General features: G+C 39.9%; 3 protein-coding genes across 3 annotated transcripts in view; all 3 read right to left on the reverse strand.

Annotated features, from left to right (window-relative positions):
- The window catches only part of LOC135499130 (uncharacterized), a 192030-nt gene that overhangs the window by 110465 nt on the left and 54161 nt on the right, over positions 1–27404 (reverse strand). The gene's annotated exons all lie outside the window — the stretch shown is intronic.
- On the reverse strand, positions 12742–14268 carry LOC135499148 (uncharacterized). Its single transcript, XM_064789823.1, has 3 exons — positions 14238–14268; positions 13626–13814; positions 12742–13311 (listed from the first exon to the last, which is right to left on the reverse strand). The coding sequence occupies exons 2-3, from the start codon at positions 13756–13758 to the stop codon at positions 13088–13090; spliced, it is 357 nt and encodes a 118-aa protein (XP_064645893.1). The 5' UTR covers positions 13759–13814; positions 14238–14268; the 3' UTR covers positions 12742–13087.
- Positions 14324–16640, reverse strand: LOC135499166 (uncharacterized). The gene is made up of 6 exons (XM_064789833.1): positions 16621–16640; positions 16047–16058; positions 15836–15909; positions 15417–15506; positions 14835–15075; positions 14324–14396 (listed from the first exon to the last, which is right to left on the reverse strand). The coding sequence occupies exons 1-6, from the start codon at positions 16638–16640 to the stop codon at positions 14357–14359; spliced, it is 477 nt and encodes a 158-aa protein (XP_064645903.1). The 3' UTR covers positions 14324–14356.

A 27404-nucleotide genomic window follows, 5' to 3' on the forward strand; every position in this document is an offset into this window, starting at 1 on the left:
TAATTGTTTCTCTGATCGAGGTTTCTTAGACACTGAAACTTTAGTCGGACTTTGTCCTGAGAGCATAGCTCGAGTAGTATCAGTTACAGTTTCAAGTTCCATTTATCTTGCTCAAATTAATTGGACATATGTTCTCATAACCAGGTTAATTTAGTCTTCTTTATCATCACTACCTGTGATATCTAGACTTTCATCTATTGGTTTGTCACATTCAGAGACAGTCATATTTGGTGTATTCATATTTGATGCAGTCATACTCGATGTATTCATAGATGATTCCTCATGACAATGACCTAAAGTAATAAGTGTTGTTGAAGCAAGTGCAGTTAGTGCACCCATTCTCAAACTCAACCATCCAAGCCATTTATCCAACTCGTTAGTTATCAAATAATCATTTCTAAGATCATGGTAAAGATTATCTTCATCATCTATTGGTAATAACCACCTTGATAATTTAGTGTAAGCTTTAAGTACTGTCTTACCCAAAGAATCATTAAGTCTGGCAGCCATCTTTGTTTCATACATTCTATGGTGTTTTAAGATTTCTTTTTCAGTCATATTATCTAAGTCATTAAAAGTTATTTGTTTATTAAGGAAATCCTTGCTTTTACCAGTTGCAATTAAAATTTCTAAGTCTTGTTTGGCTTTAAGGCCACTATCAGTCAAATAGTTCAAATTTTGTTGATTGCTACTTGAACCTTGTTGATTGCTAGTCGGACTTTGTCCTGAGAGCATAGCTCGAGTTGATCCTAGTTGGCAACTAGAATTGACTATTCCTTGACTAGGAGTAACTAAATTTGAACTATTCAACTGCTTGTTTGAAACTTGTTGATTTGTAGAGCAGTTCTGTTGAAAGTTAGTTCTGTTTTGTTGGTAACTACCAGTGTTCTGTTGGTTAGAAGCCCCGACTCGAGCTAAGCTCTCAGGACTCATAACACCAATCTGTTTCATCTGTTGTTCAATCACTGCAGATGTCTGACTGTTCATTTGCTGATTATTCATTTAAAATTATGGAAAAATGACTGTTAAGTGCAAAATGCTGTTTTCACAACTTTATTGCATCTTAACACTAGCTCGAGCTATGCTCTCAGGACGAAGTCCGGCTCGAGCTATGCTCTCAGGACGAAGTCCGGCTCAAGCTATGCTCTCAGGACGAAGTCCGGCTCGAGCTATGCTCTCAGGACGAAGTCCGGCTGGTGTAAACTTAATACTACTGATGCAGTTATTGTCTCTACCTGCACTGGCACTCAGTAAAACGTCAAACTGCTTGTCAATATCCTGGTCATATACCTTCTCAAATTTGTAATTCTGGAAGAAAATACTTTGAGTGAAATCATACCATAATCTCTCCAAATCATTTACTCGCTCCTTGTTGGTTAAAAAAGGTGTAAATATTACATAATCAATTTTCATCGTTTTAAAGGCTTGGTGTAAAAATACCTTGTAGTTAATGGTGACCTTGACACCACAGTAATGCAGAAATCTTAGGAAGGCAAAGTAAACTAGTCTAAGGTCAGTGATATTCTCATCGGTTAATTGCGGTTTACCAATTGCCCTGTTAATAAATTCTATTGCAAGAAACCAGTCATATTCCCCACAGTGAAATTTAAAAAGCATGGCTTCACCATGTAACCCTTGGTTACATAACTTAGAGGGGAGAGTGTTAATACCCATTTTTAGGGCTGACTGAAGAGTACTTTCATATCTCTGCTTACTGAGGCATTTTCTGGAACTTGAAAAGCAACCATGCAAATACCATTCCACAAAGTCCTTTAAATACTTAACTGCCGATTCGGACAGCCGACTCCATCCAAGTTTTCTTAGAATACTGTCAAAGTAACGTGTCTTGTTGTCAATATTGATCTCAAGAGTTTTAAAATCATCATCGTAAGTAGTCGAATTGCAATTGGTGCAGAATTGATACTTCACAGTTTTAGCTGCGTACCTTGCTGAATTCAAGTTTTTTTGATACTCAAAAAGGGTCCACCTTTTACAATTTCTACATAATTCCGCTTTGGTGATGGTACTGGTGTCATATTCTTTCATTCTTGGCAGGACTACTTTGTGTGTCTCAGTCAGACTTCGTCTTGAGAGCATAGCTCGAGTAGGCTTATCATCTTCTCCACTGTCATCTTTTTTATTGAATGTAGAATTTCCAGTCGGACGCAGTCCTGAGAGCATAGCTCGATCCATAACCCTAGGACGAAGGAATCCAGTAAGATTTTCATTGCTACATTTACTAAAATAGTCTTTTAATGAAATCATCCTATTCACTTCTATTTACATAATAATTATTTTTTAAACATTGTTTTGATAGAAGGTCACCTAAGACCTTTTACGTGATTTTAAGGCTTTACGTGATTTTAAGGCTTTAACACCCTCTATTAAACCATAAATTATGGAGCTCACAATAGCAATAACTGCTATGATCAGATGTTCAGCTAGAAAGCCAACAACTGCACCAATTGTTTTCAGGAGAAATGATACGATAGAACCGATGATTCCCGGTAAAGCCGCAGCTGATTTCTTGGCTAGTTCTTTTAGCCATTCAGCCAACTTCTTAAGACCTTCTTTTACTTTATCTGGTATTGATGGTTTTGGTCCAGGTTCTGGTGTAGGTCCTGGAGTTGGTCCTGGTCCTGGAGATGGTCCTGGTCCTGGAGTTGGTTTTACAGTTTTAGTGGCACCACTTAAAGCACTACTGATACTGAGACCTAGAGTTGTAAATGTCATTACAACAGCTGTTATTATGGCGCTAATGGTTACACCATACGTCTTAAAAAGTAACTTTATTCTGTCCTTAAGAGGAATAGTTGAATCTGGTTTCTTTAGAACATCAACAATTAAACGTTTAATTCTTCTAGTTTGTGACTCCCTGTCATTGTCTAACCTCCATACCTTTGACTGTTCCTCATGCAATTTGTCATTTAGTTCATCTATTTGCTTTTTCAACTCTCCCTCTCTTATTATTAGATTTTCCTTTTCGTCTGAATGATCTTCTCCAGAGTTAATTAAGTCATTTCTTAGAACTTCATTTTCTTCTCCTAGGATAGCATATTCTCTTTTTTTACTGTTAAGTTCTTCTTCTAGGCTTTCTATTTGCATGTCCTTATCCCTCTTTACTGCAGCTAGATCATCACCAGCCTGTTTTAACCCTCTAAGTTCTCTCAAGGCATATTCAGTAAAACCCAGTGTTTTAAGTTCATCATCATTAGAATCAATTAATTTATCTATTGGTTTGTTTGAACTGTTTACCTCATTAATTAATATGTCTGTTTGAGTGGATGCAGATTTAGGTTGACTTACTGGTGGGTCAGGTGCAATCATACCTCTAATCATGTCAGCAAATCTAGTACCAAACTTAGTCTTTAATGTGCCTTCAGCATAGAAGCTTCCATTATCCTTAGTTAAAGGAATTAACTTTATCTTTTCTCCATTTTTATCAGGATAGTCAAATAAATTTTTGTTTCCTAGTTTATCTTTTATCAAATCAAATTCAGAATTTGTCGGATTGTAATAAAGTTTGTTACCTTTGTAACTAATGTGTGGTGAAAGATTACTCAATTTTTTCTTGTCATAATTCCAGTTTGATTCTCCCAATGCTTTATCAAGTTTATCCTCTATTGTATCGTAACTTAACTCCTTTTCCATCAATTCAGGGACAATACCTCTTACTCTTTCTGGTGTACTGAATGAAGTTTCATCAGTAAGATTTTCACCTCCTGTGTTGTATGTTGTGCCTGGCCTTTCTGGAGTTTTACTGAATGAAGTTTCATCAGTAAGATTTTCATCTCCTGTGAGGTATCTTGTGCCGTCATCATTAAAATATTTCATCTCTCTCCAATTAGGATTAAAATCTTCATGTTCATTATCGTATTTAGGTTCGTAATAACCAATATCATAATATTCTAATCCTTCAGCCATAATTACTTATTTATCTAACCATAAAAACAATCAATGTACCAACAACTGAGTAAAGCATGAATTTAATTGTTTCATGAGTATCATCCACCTTCTCAACTTTGGTGTCAAGTTTAGTAGTAGTAGGAGTATTCTTTGAGGTTTCAGTTGTTTTTGGTGAATCAACATTACTCTTTGGTGTTTGACTGGTTTCGAGCTCTGCTCTCAGGACGAAGTCCGTCTTGACAGTACCAACGCTACTCTTAACTCTTATTTTCTTAGAACTATTTCCTTCCATCAGTGGTGGTGGTAAGGTCTTTTTGTGGTTAATGTCATTCTTACCGGGTTTAGCATTTTTTGGTGCTATTAAAATGTTATTATTGTAGTTATCCAGCTTACCAATAACGAGTACCATATTTGATCCTATGACATACAATCCTGGTGCTATTACATAATCTAGTCTTGTATGAGTGTCACTAACTGCTTTTTGGTATCTTTGAATTGAAGTGGGAATATCAGGATGTTGATTAATCGAGTCCTTTAATAGTTTGTTAAATTCCTTCTGAGCATCCAATTCTGTACCCGGTACTCCAATTATTGGTGTTCTGGTCAACGCCTGAGCACCCAGAATACAGTAAACATATGTTCTTATTGTGTCATTCAACCTCTCTATTCTAGGATTAGAGAAACCATTTGATTTAAATATCATGAATTGTTGATAGGTTTGACATTCATTTTGTGTAATTACATCAAATACATTCTTGTGTTGTTTCACATGATACTTAATGAAGGTATCTGGATATTTGAAATTAGCCATTCCAGCATCCCAGTCTTTACTGAACATCGGTGGCATTCTATTTTCATGAACTTGCATGAGGAAGAAATTGATTTTAGAATCATTGATGTAATATCCGGGATCAGTTATGTTCGGGTTGTAATCCGGTACACTCCATGACCTCCAACCACCGTTATTTTCAAACACCGAGAAATCGTACTCGTCTTTTAAACCAAATTCACTCAATAACCCTCCTAGTTTCCTACGGTTAATGTTATTGTTTGTCTCATTAAAATCACTTTCACCTGGAATTGGTATCTCTAGATTCTTCATGATCTTCAATATTTGATAGTAAACATGAAACCTGTAAATTGACCTTATCAATGGATCACTGTGATTAAAGTGATCGTCTATTGAAATACCACAACCTGTTGTAGCAAACCAAACAGCCATGTTAAATTGGTTTTGGTAAAACGATAATGGATTATTTTCCAGTCGCAGACAGTCTTTCTTATTTTTCAGGTTCAAAAACCCAGGTGTTATCTTAGTTTCTTGTAGGCGGAAGAAGTTATTAGTATTAACAGTTACTTCTAAATTAAAGAAGTCATAGGTGAATTTACTTTTATGTTGATTTGCTATTGGATAATACATTTAATTTACTTGAATTTTTCCTTGAATTTTGGATAATGAAGACAGTAAAAAGGCCATTTATTTTAATGGAATAACCCATTGAGCTCTAGTATTCCCTCACCATTTCATTGACCATTTCATTGCAACGCTTCACTGGGAAACTCATGAATGATAGAATATATGTATTGCGGTGGATGGTTCTTTGGGGGTTGTAGGCTAATTTGGGGCAAAAGACCTTACAGGTCTTTTGTCAAAAGGGCCTAAAACATAACCTAGTTCCTACCACCGCAATACATATATTCTACTCTCTCCGCCTCACGTTTGATTGGAAATGCCCCCAAGCTCAGGATGATAGGCCTACTTTTTCCTATTCCGTTGGGTGATGAGTCAACCGAACGTAATCACGACGCCAACGGAGGTTCTTCGAATGCATTGCGAAAGTGACGAAATCAGCGCCTCTAGTCTCAAGATTGCGAAATGCCCCAATTCATTTGTCGTAATATAACCATCGGGACGAAATGGATTCTACCAGTAACAATAATGATACAGGTAATAGCATGGTTAATGAAGATTTAGCAGGCATCAATATTATTGTGAAGTTTTCTTTACATAATCGACATTGGCGGCGTTTGGCCAACCAAACCAGCCAGCCCCTTTCGGTACAGCCTGCATACAATGTCAATAACATAGGCCTATGCACATGATGCATCGAATGTAACTGAAATGAAATGCATGAACAGCAGGCAGCTGCTGTGCAGACTGACAGAGGTATAAAGTTATTTATGGACCCTTGACATTTAATAATAAGCGGAATCTTGATTTGTTTGCTTGTTTCACCTAGTACTATAGGAGATGGGTAGGCCTATTACTAGTATTGGTATTATTATGTTATGTTAGGTGAGCACACTCACTGACACTCACACTCACGGGCCATCATGGCCATGGCCATGCAGACACAGTGACAGTGTGGGCTATTATAAATCACATAAACTGTGAGATGCAAACTTGTGATATCGCGATATGGGTAGGTAATCATTAAGTGCATCTCACGGTTTATTATAAGCCCACAGTGTGACGACAATCACAATTGAATAATGTCGATGCCAAAATCATGAAATGCGAGTATCGTATAGCAAGGCTATAGTTTTGTCCAAGTTGTTATGTAATCTTGGAAATCTGGACTTTTACTACAGCAAATACATTACAGTCATAGGCTTACTCTGATGAGTCTGAAAAGGTTCCCTTCAAACTTGGTACATGTGCAAACAAAATCGACATTTGGATTGTGGAAAAAAAGGATGCAACTGTGACTCTTTCCCGTTTCCCTCTCTCTGCAACCAAACAATGGAGAGAATAAAGTTTTAATCCTTCTCGTATTGTTCTGGACACTCTCCACGCATGCGAGGAGTTTGGTCAGGGTCTTTCTCGAAACTGTCTATTGTACTGCCACAGCGTGAGAAGATGATGGTATGGTACAAATGTAGATAGCCATGGTATCTAGCACTGCATTTACAGAAGCTTAGCAGCCCACCAGGCCTTCATGTAGGCCTACCGGTACATTGATTTAGTTAATGAATTATGAGTGACTTCCTCACGCACGCTGTTATTGTAACTGAACCACTGAGGACCAGGAATGGTTATTAAAAGTGGACCCACAATGATTATGATGACAGTACAGTACTGCCACTTTTTAAAGGGTAATTAAATAAGCGCCATGTCTGCATGACAGAAATAGTAAAATGGGGATACAATACAAAGCAGACCTGGCGATATATTATCGTGCAATGTTAGCATCATTGGGAATTGCCATTCTGAATTTTAACTTCTTCATCTTTGCGAAAATTCTGGCTGCATAGCAGCCATCTTTGAAATCTTTTTTCTGATTTCATTGCCAATGGTTGTATGCAGAGGTACAACTAATACCCAAAAGATTGAGGAGCAGATACACTGCCACTATTAAAAAGTGACTGACAATAATCTTCAGATTGTGGCATGTGACCTCTTTGCTAGACCGTCTGACCCAGATTTGTTTGCCTTCTCTTTTACAGGCTGCACCAGCAAGTAGGCCTGAGGCAACTTCTCAACCTGTGAACAATAGGAAGTCAGTCAAAGCTAAGGTATGTGTGTGATCAAGTTTCCATCACCGAATTCTTTTTAGACCTTGAGATTGTTCAGACTTAGCTTGTCATGTCCAATCTGTCATCATGACTTTATGGGAAAACCTGTGGCATGTTTGTCAAGGTTCCGCAGCAAAACATCCCCATAGCATAATGCTGCCACCTCCGTGCTTCACAGTCAGTATGTTCTTTGGATCCCCCCCCCCCCGTTTTGCCAAACGTACTGCTGGTAGTTGTGGCCGAAGACTTCGCTTTTAGTCTCATCAGACCAAAGAACACTCCTCAAGAAGGCTCTGTATTTGCCCACATGTTCTCTCGCAAACTTCAGCCTTGCTTGCCGGTAGCGTTTTTGAAGTAAAGGCTTCTTTCTTGCCCTGCAGCCTCGTAGTCCACTACGATGCAAGACCTTCTGGACAGTGGACAGTGACACATTTGTCTCTGTAGCTTCTAATTCCTGGCAGAGGTGTTTCTTGGTCGTCTCGGGGTTAATGTGCACCTTTCTAACCAATGTGGGCTCATCTTTGGATGTCAGCTTGCGCTTTCTTCCTGACCTTGGTAAGGTTGCTGTTGTCCCTGGGTCCCTGTACTTCCGCTTTATTGTCTGAACTGACGCCCGTGGCATATCAAGCTGCTTGAAAATCGCTCTTAGTGAAGTACCAGACTGGTTCAAGTGGACAGGCGACTCTATCAGATCTTGAGAGTACTCCTTTGACTTCCCCATGATGACTCTTAGCTGGCAAATGACCTGAGCAGAAACCCAGTCCGTTTTATACTGCTACAGTGGCGCCACCTGAGCTATGACATGATGGTCAACAGGTAGTTGAGACAAGATAAAAGCCATTGTATAACATATTTGCCCACCTCAAGGCCAAACAACTAGTAGATAAGGTAGGTGTATGTAAATTTATGACACTCTGAAATATGCATTGTTTTCAAATAGAGCTCATAAAAACAACGAAATTAATGAAACAGAAGTATGTTTTTTAGTTGATGACGAGATGTGATGATAGACTTCCTGTAAACTATATACTATTCCCGCGTTCTGTAGTTGCAGAGAAAGAGACAGGGTTATATCATCCTTTGAATTGTTTGTAAACTTTCGAGCACGACTGTACTCTCTAATTTTTGCCTTGGCCTCCAGAAATAATAGTGTATTTTCAAATTCTTTCTTATCAAACCTGAGTGTGTGTTATTATTGCACCACCAATATCCAATTTGATAACCAGTACGCATGTACCCAATGGTGTGGTTGTCTAATTTTCTAATTGTAATTTCTAATTCTAGTGTGAAAGTCAATAGTTCCCTTTTTTGTCATGGTAACGTTGTGGGCATTTTCTATTCTTGGCTCACATGGGTGAGCTTATATCCTTACGATTTCATCTTGTCCAGCATTGTTGGCTTTGACTTTGTCTGTCGTTAAGCACTTTTATCATATACCCTAAGTGCAGATAATGATAAATAGAAAACTGCACGAGTGTCTGATCCGAGTATCCAGATTGCACGAGATGATTTTCTACGCAGGTCGAGAGCTTTTCAAGCCGTAGAAAATCATCTCGTGCAATCTGGATACTCGGATCAGACACTCGTGCAGTTTTTTTATTGTACATGTACATGTAAGAAGCACTATCAATGGAAACACGTACCACTTTTTTCAGAAAAGAAAAGCCAGCAAGGGAAAAGCAAGCAAGGCGAAGGGTAAGAAATTTTTATTAGATTCAAGTTGCCGTGTTGGAAATAACAGTGGTCATAAGATATATAGAAAATGTAGCACTTGTCTTCATGGCATCATTGCATCACATCATCAGGAGGATAGGATTTTTGATAGAAATTTGCAACCATAAGCTGATTTAGAAATTTGCAACCATAAGCGGATTTAGAAATTTAATTTGCGGAGCAAAAACAAACAGTTATGTGATATTTCCATTGAAATAATGGACTCCTCGGAGTGCATGATGCAATGAGATTACAAAGAAACATTTAGCCAAATGTTCAGTTGTTGAAAGGTTTAATGAGGAACTGACCCCTGTATCCTCATATCCAATCGGGGGGGGGGGGGGGACAATTTGGTCGCATGGCCATCAGAATGAAATGTAATTGACTTATTTTGCAGGAGACTATTGCGCAGCTGAGAGAATAGACAACTACGACCCCAAAAACAACATGTATTACATAAAGTGGCAAGGATATGATGCGTCCCACAACTCATGGGTAAAAGCGGAAGACGTAACTTCTCCTCTCATCTCTTCTTACAAAGAGAAATTAGGTAAATCATGATTGAAAGGATTATGGCTGTGTACTCTATGCAGTTGATGTTGTAGTGGTTGTGAGTCAGGCTGATGCAGCAGTTTCTTAGAGGTAGTGCCCGATTCGAACAACTGTAGCTTATCACATAATTATCGTTTATCAGAATTGTGGAGTCAAAAGGAAGGATTGACAATCAATTTATTGAAATTCCTTCAGATGATACATTAAAAGATGTCATAAAACTCACCTGTCCATTCAAAAGGCTTTTGTATTGCAATTACAGAACGGTTTCTATTCAATAAAAACACTTCGCTGGTGAGAAAATTGTTGGGAACACTTCAAAGCAGTGGAAGTCTTTGGTTCAAAGGCATCTCAAACCAGTATGAGGTTGCAGCATGAATGCAGTGTAATTGAGATTTGCTTGTTTTCTTCGCCTTAATTCCATATATTTTGGTAGTGTACCCTTGAAGAAAATGATATGATGTCGTGTGATACTAATATCTGAATAATAGTGGTTCTTTTAATTTCCTCTATTTTAGGTTTCGGAACGCACAAGAAGTGATGCACCTCATGTCTTTCGATTGTTGAAAAAATTGATGTGAATTTGTGCAAATCCGCCCGCCTGTGTTTTTTTGTTCAGTGGAATTCACGTATTTCGGTATTCCTTCTTCACCTCCACGCATTATTCATTCTGACATAAACTCACATGATCACTTTTGATGAAAGATTACATAATGGATAATATTGAATTTGCACAAATATAGTACAATGTAAACTTATCATATCTTTCAAAGGTCTCATTAAAAGTAAATGTAAGTTACATGTACATGTACTGTGGAATTATTGTTTTTTCAGACAATCTGTGGCTGTTGTATACATGTATCATTCAATAATCGTGGCGTTTTTCATATTATTAGATACATATATAGTCTTGCCTTTATCTTTGCTACCTCCCAGCGACTTGACTACATGTATTATAAGGGACCATCTCAAAAGTATTTTGAAGCCTAAAAGACTACGGGTAAGTCATTTAGTCTTTTTGAGTGTAGTCACACCCAAGACTAAGTGACTTGAGTCATTTTTGCTTCAAAAAACATGTACCTGTGAGATGGTCCCTGAATTCATACCTTGAGACAATATCCAGACCGGCACTTAATACTGAGTTTCTCTTGAATTGACATCAATAGAGAAGTCTGGCTACATGTGCTAGGATTGCAAATTACAGCGTACTTTACATGTACATTGGACTTGGAGCCTCCCTCGGTGGATACCTCTCTAATAAGGACACCGTGCTGAATTGGTTTGGGTGGAATTCCACAACCAGGACGCCTTTCAATTGCAGACGATATTGGAGTGTCCTAACAGCAAGGTAACACTTTACTTAGACAACGTCACGTCCAACAAGAATACACCTGCCACATACGGAAATACTGCCTTTGAAGACATCATTCAGAATGTTTGGGTTACTTAAGGATTTGTCACACCCACCCAGAATATACACAAGATGTCATTGAAAATGCTTAAAAAAATGTCACATCCCACCTGAATACGCCGAACGTATGGAAATACCGTCTCTGAAGACATTATCCAGCATGGTCGGTTTACTTTATTCGACACAATGTCACATTCAACCTGAATACGCCTGATCGTATGGAAATACCGTCTCTGAAGACATTATCCAGCATGGTCGGTTTACTTTCGACACAATGTCACATTCAACCTGAATACACCTGATCGTATGGAAATACCGTCTCTGAAGACATTATCCAGCATGGTCGGTTTACTTTCGACACAATGTCACATCCCACCTGAATACGCCTGATCATATGGAAATACCGTCTCTGAAGACATTATCCAGCATGGTCGGTTTACTTTCGACACAATGTCACATTCAACCTGAATACGCCGGACCGTATGGAAATACCGTCTCTGAAGACGTCATCCAGAATGGTCGGTTTACTTTCGACACAATGTCACATTCAACCTGAATACGCCGGACCGTATGGAAATACCGTCTCTGAAGACGTCATCCAGAATGGTCGGTTTACTTTCGACACAATGTCTCATTCAACCTGAATACGCCTGATCGTATGGAAATACCGTCTCTGAAGACGTCATCCAGAATGGTCGGTTTACTTTCGACACAATGTCTCATTCAACCTGAATACGCCTGATCGTATGGAAATACCGTCTCTGAAGACGTCATCCAGAATGGTCGGTTTACTTTCGACACAATGTCACATCCAACCTGAATACGCCTGATCGTATGGAAATAATGACTCTGATAATGTCATTCAGAAGAGTTGGGTTTACCTACATGTACGATATAATGTCACTTCTAACCAAAATACTGCAGCTGCATATGGTATGTAATTCAGAATGATGGTTTACTTGAGACAATGTCACATCCAACCAGAATACACCTACCGCATACTGAAGTACGGTCTTTGAAGATGTCATTCAGAGTAGTTTGATTTTTCTCAGTAATCCAACAGCCCGCTTCATGTATATGTGTACATGCAGGACAATACAATGGTCAGTCACTTCAAAGCGTGGCCTTCAGGGGATGGCACAAGGACAAGGGCAACTTGAATACATAACCTTTCTCAGTCAAGATGAGGCAGATGCTACTTGACCATACACATCTTTGACACCTGTCTGCTCATTTCCGGCAAAAATTGATGGTTCTTTATACATGTAGGCAGCCTGATAGTATCAGCTGTGTTCACCCAAGGTGAGCAACAATGAAAACAAGTGCATGTATTTTGATGCAAGAATCATTTTATTGCTGCTGAAATTCACATTCAGCCAGTAATACAAATCTGCTTATACATAATTGGTGGATTCACAATATATCAGATTACACAAAAGGCATTTTCCAAGGTCCCCAGTGGTCCGGCAATAATTCTAAGTCGTTTTGGGAGTTGCAGGACATCAGCCAAGCCCCCTGCAGTCAGATAAAAAAATTAACCAGCAGCAGGTACCCCCCTCATGATTAAGTTCGTCCCGAGGGCCGGAACATCGCTGTATTGTCGAACAGTTGGCAGATTCCTGAGCGCCAGACGGGCAAAAAAAACTCTCACTGAACAGTTTTGCCTCAGTTGACACTTTTTGCCATACGACGTCATTTTAGGGTCGTCACAACACCTGATTTGTGGCGTAGTTTCCCAATAAACTGCATTGGAAGTTCGCATTGGAACTTTCACTACAAAAAGTCACCTTATTCACAAACATGCTTCTTGAGAACCTCTGCAAGGGCCTTCAGAGATGCCACAGAGTTCCAAAAACGTTAGCATCTCGTGGCATATTTTGTTAGCTTCGAGTGACATTTGGGGACACTATACCCTTTTAGGCAAACTTAGACCAAATCAAGTCGAAAAAGATCGGGATTTCTGAAATAAATCCGGCTTCAAAGGGTTAATTACACGTACTCAATGCCAATGTCATCACAATCCTCCTCCTCAGAGCTAGACGCATCCTCCTCCGAATTTGATTCTTCACCACCAGGTTGCACCTCCCCTTCCTCAAAATCCACCACGATCTCTATGTCAGTATCTATACATTCAAATACATCTGTTGCTTCTAGGAGAAGGTCTGTGTAGAATTCCTTTGATTCCAGCAGCAACTTCACCAATCCATGGTTTTCTTAAATAGAAGGAGAGCTGGACATTAAAATTCTGAAGTCATCAACAAAGGTAATGCACATACATCTGCAAACCAATAGTTTATATCTGTCCAGTTAGATTAATGAAAGGCATTCGGTTTGAATTAATTCAAAGCAGGGCGTAGTACATTTGTATTAGTAAACTGAACCTGAGCTGGGAAAGAACGAAGTTGCAATCAGATCCAGATCAGCATCCACAGCCCAGGTTAATTCAGAGGTAGTGCCACAGCAAGACAAGTACATGTATGCATCAACCTCCACAAATGTTGGGTAAAAATAATTGCATGGCCACTACCTTGGTTTTTGATGGCCTCATTGTTCACGGTGTTGATTCTGTCTTCCAAGGTGTTGATTTTTTTCTTGAAGAAAAGAACAGTTGATACCATCTCTTGAATGAGCACAGGCAATTCCTCGATGTACCTGGTCATGTGTTCATGTATATCAACTATTTTCTTCTTCAAAGCAAATGTTTCTCCCTTGTTCCCTGAATTGAAGAAACAAATATTAGGACTACAGGCTAAAAGTTTCTTGCTCCATCCCTCCTACATGTACATACGAAACGCTGGTAAAAATACATGCTGGATATGTCAGAAATGTGACTATAAGATTGAGGCGCAACTTAACATTTTACTTGCAACCAATGTACATTGCAACCAAATTGTGTTAAATGTACAAGGTAAAATGTACTTTACATCACTTGAAGACCAATGTACCAGTAAGCCTAGAGCAAAATGCCGACCCAGGCTTTAAACCTCAAATTGCTTGATAAACAACAGCTGGATCAATTTCTCTGAACAATCGAAAATGACTGCAGGACATTACCACTTGGAGTTATTTGTGTCCTGGACTTTGTGTTACATGTACTAAGTGAAGTTTGTGGGTAAATGAATATGAAGTGAATGCCAACCTGCAGGATTATGCCAAGGCAACAAATAGTCCTCTTGTGTGACTTCGTCCACAGAAACATGACAGTCTGCTTTTGAATTGTACAGTGTAACACAATGCTGAAGTTGTTTTCTCTCCTTTTCAAGACGCTTTCGTAGAGAAGCCCGACTCTTTGAAGCATCTGAAATGAAAATGATAAACTTTTAAACTGATCGATATAGCAGTGAACTCGACATGCATCGTAACTGCACAAACTGCTAATATGAAGAAAGCCCCTTTAATACTGTCGTGTTAATTGCTATCTTTCAAATCATGTCATGTTATTTAAACCAATGAACTTTATAAGAATCTGAAAAGAATGAAAGTGTGTATATAATCAAATTGAAAAACTCCCGAAGATAGGGCAGAAGGCTGGAAAACCTGGTCAACAAACTGGGTTGACCATGGCACAAGGAAAACCGTGGTGTTCTTGCAGCTTCTATCTTCAGCTCCAGACTCTGAATCACATTCTAGAGAACAATTTGTGTTTTGATTAAAGAGCTGTGTTCCTTCAGTTATTTTTAGTGCCTGTTACATGTACACTTTGAAAACAAATTTATCTCCTATAAATATATCATACCTGATAACAGCTGACGACGCACATGAGACACAAACTGCACATGATGAACTATGTTTTCCCATTTTCCTAAGTATTGACCTCAATACTGGCTCCCGCACCTCCTCCCAACTTTCCTCTTGTCTTTGCTTCCGGTCAGCATGCGCAACAAAATGCCTTTTCTTCCATTCAGATTCAGTGCCTGGCACTTCAGTACTATTGGAAGCCCGAATCCCATTCAGAAGCTCCATAAGTTCAGCTCTCACTGTAAATTAAAAGTGCATTGATAAATACTACCGGGAAAGAAAAAAAAAGTTCCTAAGTGTTGATTCGAAAATACCATTATTTGCCTTAATCAGCAGCCAGTGTTGCCCAATTAACCTTTAAAAAAGAATAAATCATTTGCAAACTATTACCCGACTTGTGATCAACACAAAATTCAAAATTTAGATGAATCAGTTAACGTCGTTTGACCTCTGCAGCCGTAAAAAGTATGGTAGGTCAAATCGGAAACTTACTCCTTATAAAATACACAACTTGATTTGTGTCTTGGAATAGAGCCAACTAGCTGATGAATAAAAAGACCTTAAAAGAAAAATCACAAACCTTGCTGGAACACTTGAAAATCGAAAGGTGCATCGATTTCTACTTCATTATTACTTGGTAGCAATTCCTCAGGAAAGTCCTTTAGTTTCTCTGGAAAAACAAGCAATTTTGAAATTAAGGCCAAATGCAGATTACGCCAGAAAAGATGCAATTTCTTCCATGGAATTTCTTACATAAAAAGGGTGGAAAAGACTAATTTTTCTGGTTTGATTTTAAAGATTGGTGAGAAATTTTAACGAGGTATAGCAGTGATAGGGTTGGATTTGTAGGCATAAACCATTTGTCCAGAACATGAAATTATCAGTTAATTGCACTAATGTAAGACTAGTCTAGCAGCAATATTTTTCCATGTATAAAGCCTAATTGAATATTGATGGCTCAGACGAGGTGAAGGAATTTGTCAACCAAAAACAATCTACCTGTCGTTGAGGTTTTCTTCCCTTTTCTTTCTCTTCTGGGAACTGATGGACCATCTATATCACCATTGATGTCCCTGGATGGAGCCTTCACATATGGTTTTTAAGTTCTTTTTAGGATAGGTTTTCCTCTTTCTCCTGCGATAGGAGGCAGCCAACTCTTTGATTCGTGCATAATGCCCTGCATTCTCACCAGAAGCATTGTGATCATTACCATTGGATGATGCTGAAAAACAAACACATAAAGTGACAAATACTAATAATAGTCAAAACTATGACTTAGCCTAGACAAAATACAGCCTCCATGCAGGCTACACTCGATTTATGATTTTAACAAACACGAAATACTTTTCTACTGAGTTTTGTAACACCATGATTCAATCCAAATGGGCCATTGTACGATAGAGTTACAGGCCTTTCAATTACGTGGAGACCTCTACACCCTGTATTTTTTAGCCTATTTTGGGGGACATGTTTTTTTGCTTTTTGGCTTAATTTGGGGACATTTCATCACGCCAATTTGCCTGAACAGCAATGTCATAAATCAAAGTTAGTGACTGATATCACCACATACACCTGAAAAATCATAATTTTAGGGGAAAACTTTAAAATGAGGCCATTTGGATGAGATTTGGTTATGTTAGAGGTCAAAAAACGCTTCAGGGGGGTCATATTTTAAAAAAAAAGAAAAAAATACCTAATTTGGGGACATCCTGTACGGTGTAGGAATCATGTAATTGAGAGGCCCGAGTGACCTTATACAGTCCTTCGTAACTGAGAGTGCTGACCTGCCAGATTTCGGTCTCATGTTCACGGGCTTAGCACCTTCGTTGCTCAAGAAATGGGCAAAGAACCCCCCCCCCCCCCACTGCGATATCAGGCTACGCCCCTGAACGTTCACGTGATACATGTTCTATGTCATTTTCGAATTGGTCAATCACTGTGCATGAGGTGACTTGTGACAAGACATCACATGGAAATAATTAATGCGATGACAGGGTAATCGGCCTGGGAAATATTGAAACGCCACAATATTTGAGGCCACAATTCATGAATTACCTCTTTTGGCAGAAGGGCAGGCACGCCGGTCTAAGTCAATGAATGTGAAATTTTGAATTTATGGTTAGGGTCAGGGGGGGGGGCGACCTGGCCTGCCCGCCCGGCAAGCGTGGCCACACAGGGTAGGCTAGGCCTAGGGGGTGGGCATGGTGGGGGGGACTATAGGCCTACCATTACATCAATGTGTATGTCAATGATGACAAATAATGATGAAGATGTCCACGCATCGAGCATTTACATACATTTACGGCAGCAGCATGGGGATGCATCTCATTTATCAATACAGGTGGTAGGCCTAGCTAGGCACGTGCCCTGCTGGGCCTGGGCCGGGGCTGGGCGACGGCCATGCATGCTTTTTTTCTCAGATCGATTTAGGACAATTAGGTGACAAAAAAACAACACCTTGGCGACCATCTGGCTATACTTACCACCAAATTCCATGGTCAGGATATTTGATGCGGTCCTAACTGTGACATGGTCTACGTTTCATAGCCTACCGGTACTTCAAACCGTAAATAGCAATGGAATTGAGCAAAACTGAAATACTACAACACCATGAACACCATCCGATAAATCGAATGTCGCACGTTCTGTATACCGCGAGATCTCGAAACTACTGCGCACAGGCGCGAGAAATTATATAATAGCTCAATTGCCCCCTACCCCTTCAATTCAACTCAGGCCCCCTCGACTAACTACCTCCATCCCCCCCCCCAAATGTAAAATGATATCGTTTTTAGATTTGCTGTCGGTGTAGTCGGGGTTTGTTTGTCAGTCAAGGGGGCAACCGAAGGGGGGGGGGGGGGGGGGTCTCTAAGTTTCACGTGCCTGTGCTGCTGTTTTAGTAGCGACAGAGGCAGTGGCTAAAAAAGTAGCACGAGAAATGAGGATGAGCTGATATAGTTCTCCAGTAAAATGGGTTGCCGCAAATATTGACAACTTTAAAACTGTCAAAAACTTGCGTGAAGATTAATCAGAATAATTGAAGAGTCATGAAACTATATGATTACTACAAACCTAATGCAAATCTAAAACATTCATACGGGCTGGTTTTGCGAATAGATGGATACCTTTGTTTACAAAATGACGTCACTCTGACGTCACGCATAACTTAAAAGATACTTCGTTGCTATAGTTCATCATTATCCCACTGTAGCGCAATGTCTGTTTAGTTCCACCCCTAGCTGAAAGGTGGGGCAGCCTGATTTGGATCGTGGGATATGTACGTTATAAGCCACTAATACCAATCGTAGATATACCACTATTGTTTGCGGAGAATGATTTTTGAGAGCATCTTCGTTTTATAGTTCGGGAGTTCTTCATTTTATAGTTTTTCTAATGGCAAAATAACAATGAAGGGTCACTAATAATCGACTCATACTATGTGATCATGTGCAGTACCCTTTAAAGATACATCTTCCCTCAATTTAGGCGTGATACGTCAATAAATGAAAATAATTCCTGTTCATAATGTTGATTTTGTGTACATTAGGCCTTATATATCTGACAACAACCCTCTGAAAATAGTGATAGTGTGCGGAATTGTTTCAAATGACTTTGTTCTCAATGACTTTGTTTCTCAGAGATGTGAAAATGCTAAAATCAAGTGCCTGACTGTTGAAGATGTAAATTTTCTGACCTCTGCATTTTATAGATTCTGCAATCTTCAATCTTCGTTTTATAGACACCCGACTAGGTGGCGCCATTTTGCAAGATGGGGCACCAATAGCTTATGCGTCAAGGGCATTAACGCCAACCGAACAGCGTTATGCCCAGATTGAAAAAGAAACATTAGCAGTTGTGTTTGGGTGCGAGCGTTTCCACCAATTCTTATATGCGCGGAATTTTGACGTCGAATCAGATCGCAAACCACTTGAGTCAATTCTTAAGAAACAACTTGGGCAGGCACCGCCCAGAATTCAGAGATTTCTACTGAGGTTGCAAAAGTACACTTTCAACTTGCGTTTTGTGCCTGGTAAGGAAATGTATGTAGCTGACGCGTTAAGTCGAGCATACTTGGAGGACTCAGATCGTGATAATGAACTCTCACAGGAAGCCCAATTACAAGTTCATGCGCTAGTGTCTAGCTTACCAATAACCGCAGGAAAAGCTGATGAGCTAAAACGTGAAATACAAACTGACTCTGAATTGCAGACATTGCATAAAACTATAGAATCAGGTTGGCCGGAAAATTGTTCTGAAGTTCCAGATGTCGTGAAACCATACTGGAACTGTCGCGATGAACTATACATTACTGAAGGATACATATTCAAAGGACACAAAATTGTGATTCCGCAATCAATGCGCAAAGACATGCTGCAAAAAGTGCATGAGGGACATCTAGGAATAGGAATGTGTCGAAGACGTGCGCGGGAGGTCATATATTGGCCAGGACTAAATAGTCAAATCGCTGAAATGGTCTCAAAATGCACAACATGTCAGAAACATTGCAATAAACAGCAAAAGGAACTGCTCATGTCACATCCCATACCGCAAAGGCCGTGGCAAAACATATCTAGTGATCTATGTGTGGTCTATGGGAAGGACTACTTAGTGATAGTTGATGCGTACTCAGGCTATTTCGAGATAGCACTGCTTGAGGACACTACAAGTGAAACCATAATCAAACATTGTAAATCTATATTTGCGCGCCATGGAATACCTGACGAATTCTTCACAGACAATGGTTCTAATCTAGTTAGCCGAAACTTTCAAGCTTTCGCAAAAGCATGGGAATTTAAGCTGGTGACATCATCACCAAGATTCCCACAATCAAATGGACTAGTTGAAAAAGCTGTGCAGACCGTCAAGAAAATTCTCAAGAGAAGCTTCTCAACAGGAGAAGACCCGTATCTAGGACTTTTAGCATACAGGAGTACACCACGTGAAGCAGACATGGCATCGCCTGCCAAGTTGCTTATGGGTAGAAACCTGCGCACGAGGTTGCCAACGGCAACTTCACAACTCCTACCAGCGGATGCAGTCAAAGTTCAGCAGCAGATACAAACGCGACGGGATACGGCAAAGGCATTCTTTGATGGGAAGTCTAGAGCACTCAAACCCCTAAACCCCGGCGATAATGTTATCATAACCTCTCCGGATAAACAGGGATCCCCAGGAATTGTGGAAAAGCAGACATCTGATCCGAGATCATATCTGGTCAGAACAAGGAATAACACTTTGCGACGTAACCGTAGACACCTCCGCCAGGTGCCCAGGGGCAGTATCCAGGAAAATGACCTGGAACAGGAAATTGAAGATGTAGACTCTGACGCAACAATCTCTAATGAAAGACTAGAATCTCGTGAGAATGAACTCCTCATAAACACTATGCCTGACACCCCGCAGTTCGTTACAACAAGGTCAGGTCGTCTAGTCAGACCACCGGATAGATATGGTCATTAGTTCAACTTATGCTAAAGTTACTCAACTCAACAGATGTGAATAGACTGATTAATTAGAGCAGACCAGCCTCTAATCTCTTGTGTTTAGGTTTCGGAAAATGCGTGTGGTTCTTATATAACTTTTAAATGTTTATGTTTTATTATTAGCGTGACCTTAGTTCAGTTCATAGTTATGTTCATTCAGACATAACAAGGTGATTTACTTGCAGACTATTTGGATTAATCTTTATTTAGCGTCTCGTGCGATATGAGTTTTTGATGTTTGTTTAATTGACACTTGGATTTGCAGTTAACTATTTTGTGTTGCTTTGCTTCATCTCCGTAAGGGGGATGTTATGATATATTACCTATTACTCGTTATACTAACCATACTAACCATATACCTTATATAGCTTACTAATCATCACGTGACCTGTATCTTTATATATCTTAGTTACTTTAATAAACTGGCTTATACCTGTCGACCGTTGTGCGTGTTGCATCTATGCCTGAGCAAGAAACAGAACACAGCTCCCACTGGATCGGCGGGCAGAAAATGCATGCTGCATACCGTCTGCAGACTGGGGGTTTTCTCATGAGTCAATAGAATCTAAGGTTTGGAATTAGGGGACCATATCAGTAGTTGCTTTGCGCCAACTTTTTTTCAAAGTTTGTTTTCTTATATTTGAATTACCTTTGAAAAGATTTTTTTGGGTGTGCATGACAGATGACGTACTTAACACAGAACATGTATATTGTATCGGCCTGTTGTGCCTCGTGCGCCTGGTTGATTGGCCGGCAAGGTTGGGTTCATTTCAAAGGCAGCATTTTATGATAAAAAGTGCTGAATGACATGGGTAAATATAATTAAAGATAACAGAATGAAGAAACCCAGGGAACATAAAACCATTGTATATCAAACACCCACCTTGACAGTTCTCCTCTGTCTCTTGATGTTAAGTGAAAATACCAGCCTCTTTGACATTCTAAACAGGTGTTGTTAGGCCAAATAAGAAATGTTTTCAGGCAAATGTTTATTACTAAAGTCCTGGTCACAAGATACATCCTAGCTGATTAGCATCATGCAGGCCCTACGTGCTAAATCCGTGCGAGTCACACATACATGTAGCGTGCCAGTGGATGCACTTGGTTCACAGTTAAAGGAATTTAGGCCTACATCCCAACTCGTGGTGTATCGCAAAGCCTGTTTGCACAACGGCCTAGATAATCTTTGTTCTACCGTTTGGCATATACCTGAAATGGCCTCTTATTTTTTAGTGTGAAAATCACATGGCAACTGTTGAGATGGTCCCCTAATTCCAGATCTTAATTTTAATACAGAAGTTGGCTGAAAGCAACTGCTGATATGGTCCCCTAATTCCAGACCTTAGATTCTATTGACTCATGAGAAAACCCCCAGTCTGCAGACGGTATGCAGCATGCATTTTCTGCCCGCCGCCCGCTGGATTATTAATCAGTCTTAGACAATCCTTACTATTTTCAAACTTATCAACCAAGGAGTTATGTTAAATTCTTTTAGAGTGAAAAAACTATTAGGGGTAACATAAACATCAAAGTTAAAAAAGTCATATGTAAACATATCCTTATGTTGTATTGTTAATAGGTAATACCTAACCACTTTTTTAGGTGGGATAATCACTTTTTTGTGTGGGTTAGCCACTTTTTTAGGTGGGCTAACCACTTTTGGGAGTTAAAATAAAATCCTGTCCATGAGGCCAACTGTTACTCCTACGCCAAGACTCTGGTGAAACGTCATGTGGTAAAATAACTACCATTTCTATATATTTAGCATTAATTTTGTTATTAAATACCAGTGTACAGACTTTACCGACTTTACATGTTGTAATAAGTCTAAAGTAAAATGATAATGCATACTAGGTTACTTCGGTTTTGTATTGAAAATACGGCAACTTTAATTGGGAAAAACACTTGTGTTTTTCTCTAATTGATAGGTTTTGGCCTTTTTTTCAACAATAGTCGTAGAAGTCACCAGTGCCACGGTGGACAACGTACACGATTCATCCCCTGCGTAGCAATGTTCTATCATTTCGAATAAAATCTAGTGTACGCTGGGATTGCGATATCGCACAAGTTTATGTAAATTCCTCATTCATTAAAGACGTTTTGATTACATATTTTCAGGTCTATATTGGAGAGTGTATATCAGTGAACACACTCCGTGAGACCATTCTTCACGAATGAACCAAATTCACTTCTTTAACATCGAAAATTTGTAGATTTGTAGACTTCTCACAATTGTTCAAAATATTCATTGTTTTCATTAACACACAGCCTCCATGATTTACACTGTGCATCCTAAGTATTTGCGCATGCTGCACTGTAACACTATTTATCGATCAAACAACCAGTCTATGAGGTATCAGCACCAGAATCTGAACTAACGAAAGTGTACGCAGGTCTTTCCATATCAGTGTACAGTGATCTATGCGTAAAGCACGAAAGTGAACGCATGCATGAGGATCAACGACCTCTTTCAAAACAAAGTCCAATTTGTCTAGCAATATTCTACCGAATAATATTTCAAAAGCAAATATCATATTCATGATGTTATCTATAACACTCTGCAGGATGATTAATAGATTTTCGGTCAAGTATCTTCATCAATTACCTGTCGGACGGAAAAGAAACTGGGGGAAGTCGAAATATTGTCTGGAGAGTATAGTAACGAATTCTAAATACCTGGATTTAGAACGAACTGCACTTTACAGTGTAAATGCTCTATGCGCAAACGAAGTCTCGTTTTGAATTAACCAGTAATGGTTAGGCAACCATAATCGCTTGGGTTGGTGCAATATGTAGAAGCTCTCAAAAGGCATTTAAAACCACATTTTCCTTGTTTAATTTGAGATATTTTGGAATTGAAATTAATACCTCACTGTCGGTGTTGATTGTCTCACCAAAACCGCTCGGGCATGTGTGGAGCTGAAATGTTGGCCAAAGCCTCGGCTCTGCCTCAGTTTTTTTTGCCACATTTAAGCTCCACCGTTGCAGTTTTGGTGCGACAAATAGAAAAACCAGTGCGGTCTCGTGGGTTTCCGGGCCAAGACAACCACTCATGTGATATTCCTGCTTAAAAACACATGATTGTCGTTTTCTGTTTATCACATGCCACTACTACGATTAGTTTTAGGGATTTGTAGCTCGAATCATCGCAAATTCCATTCCCGTGAATCAAAGGCCTAAAGTTGGGTTAGATCAAAAGCTGGCAATTGGCAATTGCCAATGGCAATGTGAGTATATGAAATATGGAAGTTGGATAAGCTGCAGGCCAGATTCGAGGCATGCTTCAGGGGGTTTCAGGTAATTTCACTATTGAAGATAGATCTACATTGTCTACCCTACAACAATTCTATCGAACCCCAGTCAGGAATGGAGTAATAACATGAGATAGCGGACGCTAGCTAACCATACATGTTGAACGTTGGAGGGAGGACATGAACCACGGAAAGAAGGGTAAGGGAATAACATAAGCAAAAAACATAGCAGAAAATAATTGGATTGAAGGGTTAGCATGTTATTACTCCATTGCCGTTTGAGTGTTCGATAGGATCTCAATCAAATTTCAACTTACAGGTAATTAGATCCAAGATGGCCGAAAGGAGTAGTCGGCAGAATAAGTTTCTGAAATTAATTTTGTGTTTAATTTGCCTCTGAAGACACGGACAATTCCGTGGACGGCCGCAACTGGTATATGAACTGTATTACTAAATGTAGTCGATGATAAAATTTCAGGTTTTTATTCCTGATTTAGAGAAATAGCAAGACTTTGTTGAATCAAGGCACTCGCTGGTATACGTTGTACATATGGTTTAGCCTACATATATAGGGCAATGCATGTGTTTTTTACCAGCTACAATAGCCGAAAATTCGTTACGCTTGATTGAGTGAACAGCAATGTCGAACGAGGATCAAACAAAGGGAAAATCAGGTGGCAGAACGCAGGGTCCAAAGCCAAACGTGTCCGAAACAATGCCTGATGCTTGCCCGTCGCCCGCCACGAATAGAGTAGTCAAAAGAGACCATGATGGCCACCCACTAAAATCGATTTCAAGAACGCCGCTATCAAAGCCGAACAAGGAACAATCAATGGGCACGTCAACTAATGAAGACGTCGAAAGCCTGAAAAGAAAGTCGAACGATCGGTCCCCTCAAGGTGGGGACAGCCCTGATCACAAAAGGGTGAAGGGGGATGATCAGAACATGGAGGACGAGGACATTATCAGTCTGCCAGACGGTGTTTAATGACCCGCTTCTCGCATATATAGTATTTGAGCTGCAGACTGGAACAGCGGACAATGTTAAACGTGCGGTACCTGTTTTTTTACAACAGACACAAATATTGTCTTCCAAAGATGTTCTTTGGGATAAAGTTGATAGTCTCGCCATAATCGGCAAGAAAATAGTGCGTAAGACTAGTAATCAGAGAAAGGAAGAGGAAGCGAATATAAATGATATCATCAATGCTCTGTCTAAATTAGATAAGATAGACAAAATACCACTCGTTATGATCTCGGCCACTGACCTCGGAAAGATTCTGAAATCAATGCCTGAAGAGGTGAATGATATATCTGTAGTCGATCGGCTGTCGTACTTAGAGCGAAAAGTTGAGAAAATTGCGGGCATTCTTAAGGAACGTGAGTTGAACTATGGCTCCCACCAATCAAAGCCTTGTAAAATGGGCTGGGAGGATCTAGATCTGGTCGTAACAGACTTCGATTCGATATGGTCTGATGTGGATAATTCAAAGACCGAAAGGAAAGACACCGCTTGTTCAAATCCAGACAGGCCTACAGTGCGTATAACAAAATTTTAGATAGTCACCGTGATACTATTGACGAAAGTTATGATACTAATCCAGGTGTTGAAAGTAATTTAACTACATATGCTTCGTTCTCTACACCAGAAAGACAAAGAGGTATTACAACAGATATTGTGATAAAATAATTAATTTACACAGAAATTGAGTCTAAACTTGATAAAGCATTGAAAGGATCAAGATGAAATTATGATCATAATAAACTGAATAATCTAGCACCACGTATTTATATTGAAAATAATAAACTTTATTATTAACCTGATGAAAAGGAACTCTCGGATTTGTTTACTAAAGATCAAATAAACTATAAAATTAAGCCCTTTGTAGTAAGGGCTTTATTTCTAAGCTAACGCCTAGAAAATTCTACGATATTGGATAATACCAGAGGTAGTATAACAATATGCCATATCCCCTTTAAATCCACACATGTCTATAGGTAAACAAAAAGTGACGTCACACTGCGCATGCTCACTTGGCACCGCCTCTATATCCTCACACCCACCAGCCCTTCTATCATCCTTCTTTCATGGAGACCGATCCCCAACAGGATAAAATGTGGGGAGGACAGGTGGGATAAATTTGTAGAATTTTCTAGGCGTTAGCTTAGAAATAGAGCCCTTACTACAAAGGACTTAAATTTCTAGCGTAACGCTCTAGAAAATTCTACCATATTGGATAATACCAGAGGTAGTATAACAATATGCCAGACTTGTCAGCGGAAGGTGGGATTTTATACCCAAACCACCAACCAAAACAAAACGAAGGCAGGAGTGTGAGGAGCTCAGAAGAGCATGCCCCCCCCTCTTTCTGACCCAGGAAGGAAAATTTGTTGACCATTACTAAAGTCAACATCTTGTTAGCTTATAAATAGGTAACACCTGCTGTGGCAAGCAGTCAGCCAGATATGCCAGAGGCGATTAGACTATCTGTGATTACACCTGATTACCCTAATACCAACATCATCGGGCAACTCAAAGAGAAAAGTGAACCTCAAGGCATCAATGCATTTGCCTTTGCAACCAGAGCTTAGCTTTTTTACCTTCCCTAACGGGATCTGCTGTAATGAGGTGATTCCAAAAACAGTGTGGTTAATAACATTGTAGAAACTTGATATCAAAGATGGTAATTAAATGGGGAACAGAACAGATATTTGATCTAAACCACGCTGCTGCCAATCATTACCAAGATCATCGACCTGTCTCTTTCATCAGGGATCTTCCCTGAGGAGTTGAAGGAGGCCATTGTTGTCCCACTTCTCAAGAAGGCATCTTTAGATGCGGAGGTGTTAAAGAACTTTAGACCAGTCTCTAACCTTAGCTTTCTTTCTAAGGTCCTGGAAAAGGTAGTCTCGAAACAGCTTATGGAACATATACGAACAAATGGGTTGCAGACAAGGTATCAGTCGGCCTACAGGGAAAGGCATAGTGTCGAAACTGCTCTCCTACGGGTCCATAATGACATCGCCAGGGCACTGGGATCGAGGAAATGTGTAATTTTAGTACTCCTTGATCTCAGCGCTGCCTTTGACACTGTCAACCACGAGATACTCATACATCGTCTCCAAGCAATGGGTGTCGAGGGGATTGCGCTGTCTTGGATACGTTCCTACCTGACAAACAGGTCACAGCGTGTTCGCATTGGTACAGAAACATCAAGTCCGGTGGGCTTGAGTTGTGGTGTTCCACAGGGCTCCGTTCTTGGACCGGTTCTTTTCTCCCTCTACACAAACTCCTTGGCTGGCATTCTCGAACGTGGTGCAGATGGCAACCACGATGGGGGCTACCACTTGTATGCCGACGATACCCAAGAGTACTTGGCTGTTCTTCTGTCAAATGCATGTGTCGCTGTAGAGACAATTAGTGGATGTGCAACTGACGTTAGCCGATGGCTGGGCGAGAATGATCTCGCATGCAATAATGACAAGACTGTGTTCCTGTTTATACGATCAATGTACACTCGCTCCTTGCCGGATATCCAAGGAATCAGAGTTGTGGACTGTGTTGTTGAGCCATCTGACTGTGCAAGGAATCTTGGAGTGATTTTCGACAGCCTGTTTACTTTTAAGCAGCATGTCTCCTCCACCGTCCAACGTGCGAATATGGCACTACACAACATAGGCAATGTCAGGAGGTATCTCTCAGCAGATACAACTCGCTTGTTCACCCAGCTTCTGGTAACCTCGAGACTGGATTTCTGTAATTCCCTGCTTGTTGGTCTCCCCGCAATCACAGTGGGGCCATTGCAGAAAGTGCAGAACGCTGCTGCTCGTCTG

This window comes from Lineus longissimus, chromosome 14, assembly GCF_910592395.1.
Source record: "Lineus longissimus chromosome 14, tnLinLong1.2, whole genome shotgun sequence".
NCBI lineage: Eukaryota > Metazoa > Nemertea > Pilidiophora > Heteronemertea > Lineidae > Lineus > Lineus longissimus.

Bases quoted from the DNA above. Each gene is read 5' to 3' on its own strand.
- LOC135499148 (XM_064789823.1), bottom strand. From the start codon at position 13,758: ATGACCAGGTACATCGAGGAATTGCCTGTGCTCATTCAAGAGATGGTA. The intron at 13,312-13,625 runs GTAGTGGCCATG...CTTCTATTTAAG, and splicing joins TGAGGCCATCAAAAACCAAG to AAAACCATGGATTGGTGAAG.
- LOC135499166 (XM_064789833.1), bottom strand. From the start codon at position 16,640: ATGAGACCGAAATCTGGCAG. The intron at 15,076-15,416 runs GTTTGTGATTTT...TTTAATTTACAG, and splicing joins TTTTCAAGTGTTCCAGCAAG to TGAGAGCTGAACTTATGGAG. The intron at 14,397-14,834 runs GTATGATATATT...TTTTCATTTCAG, and splicing joins GCGTCGTCAGCTGTTATCAG to ATGCTTCAAAGAGTCGGGCT.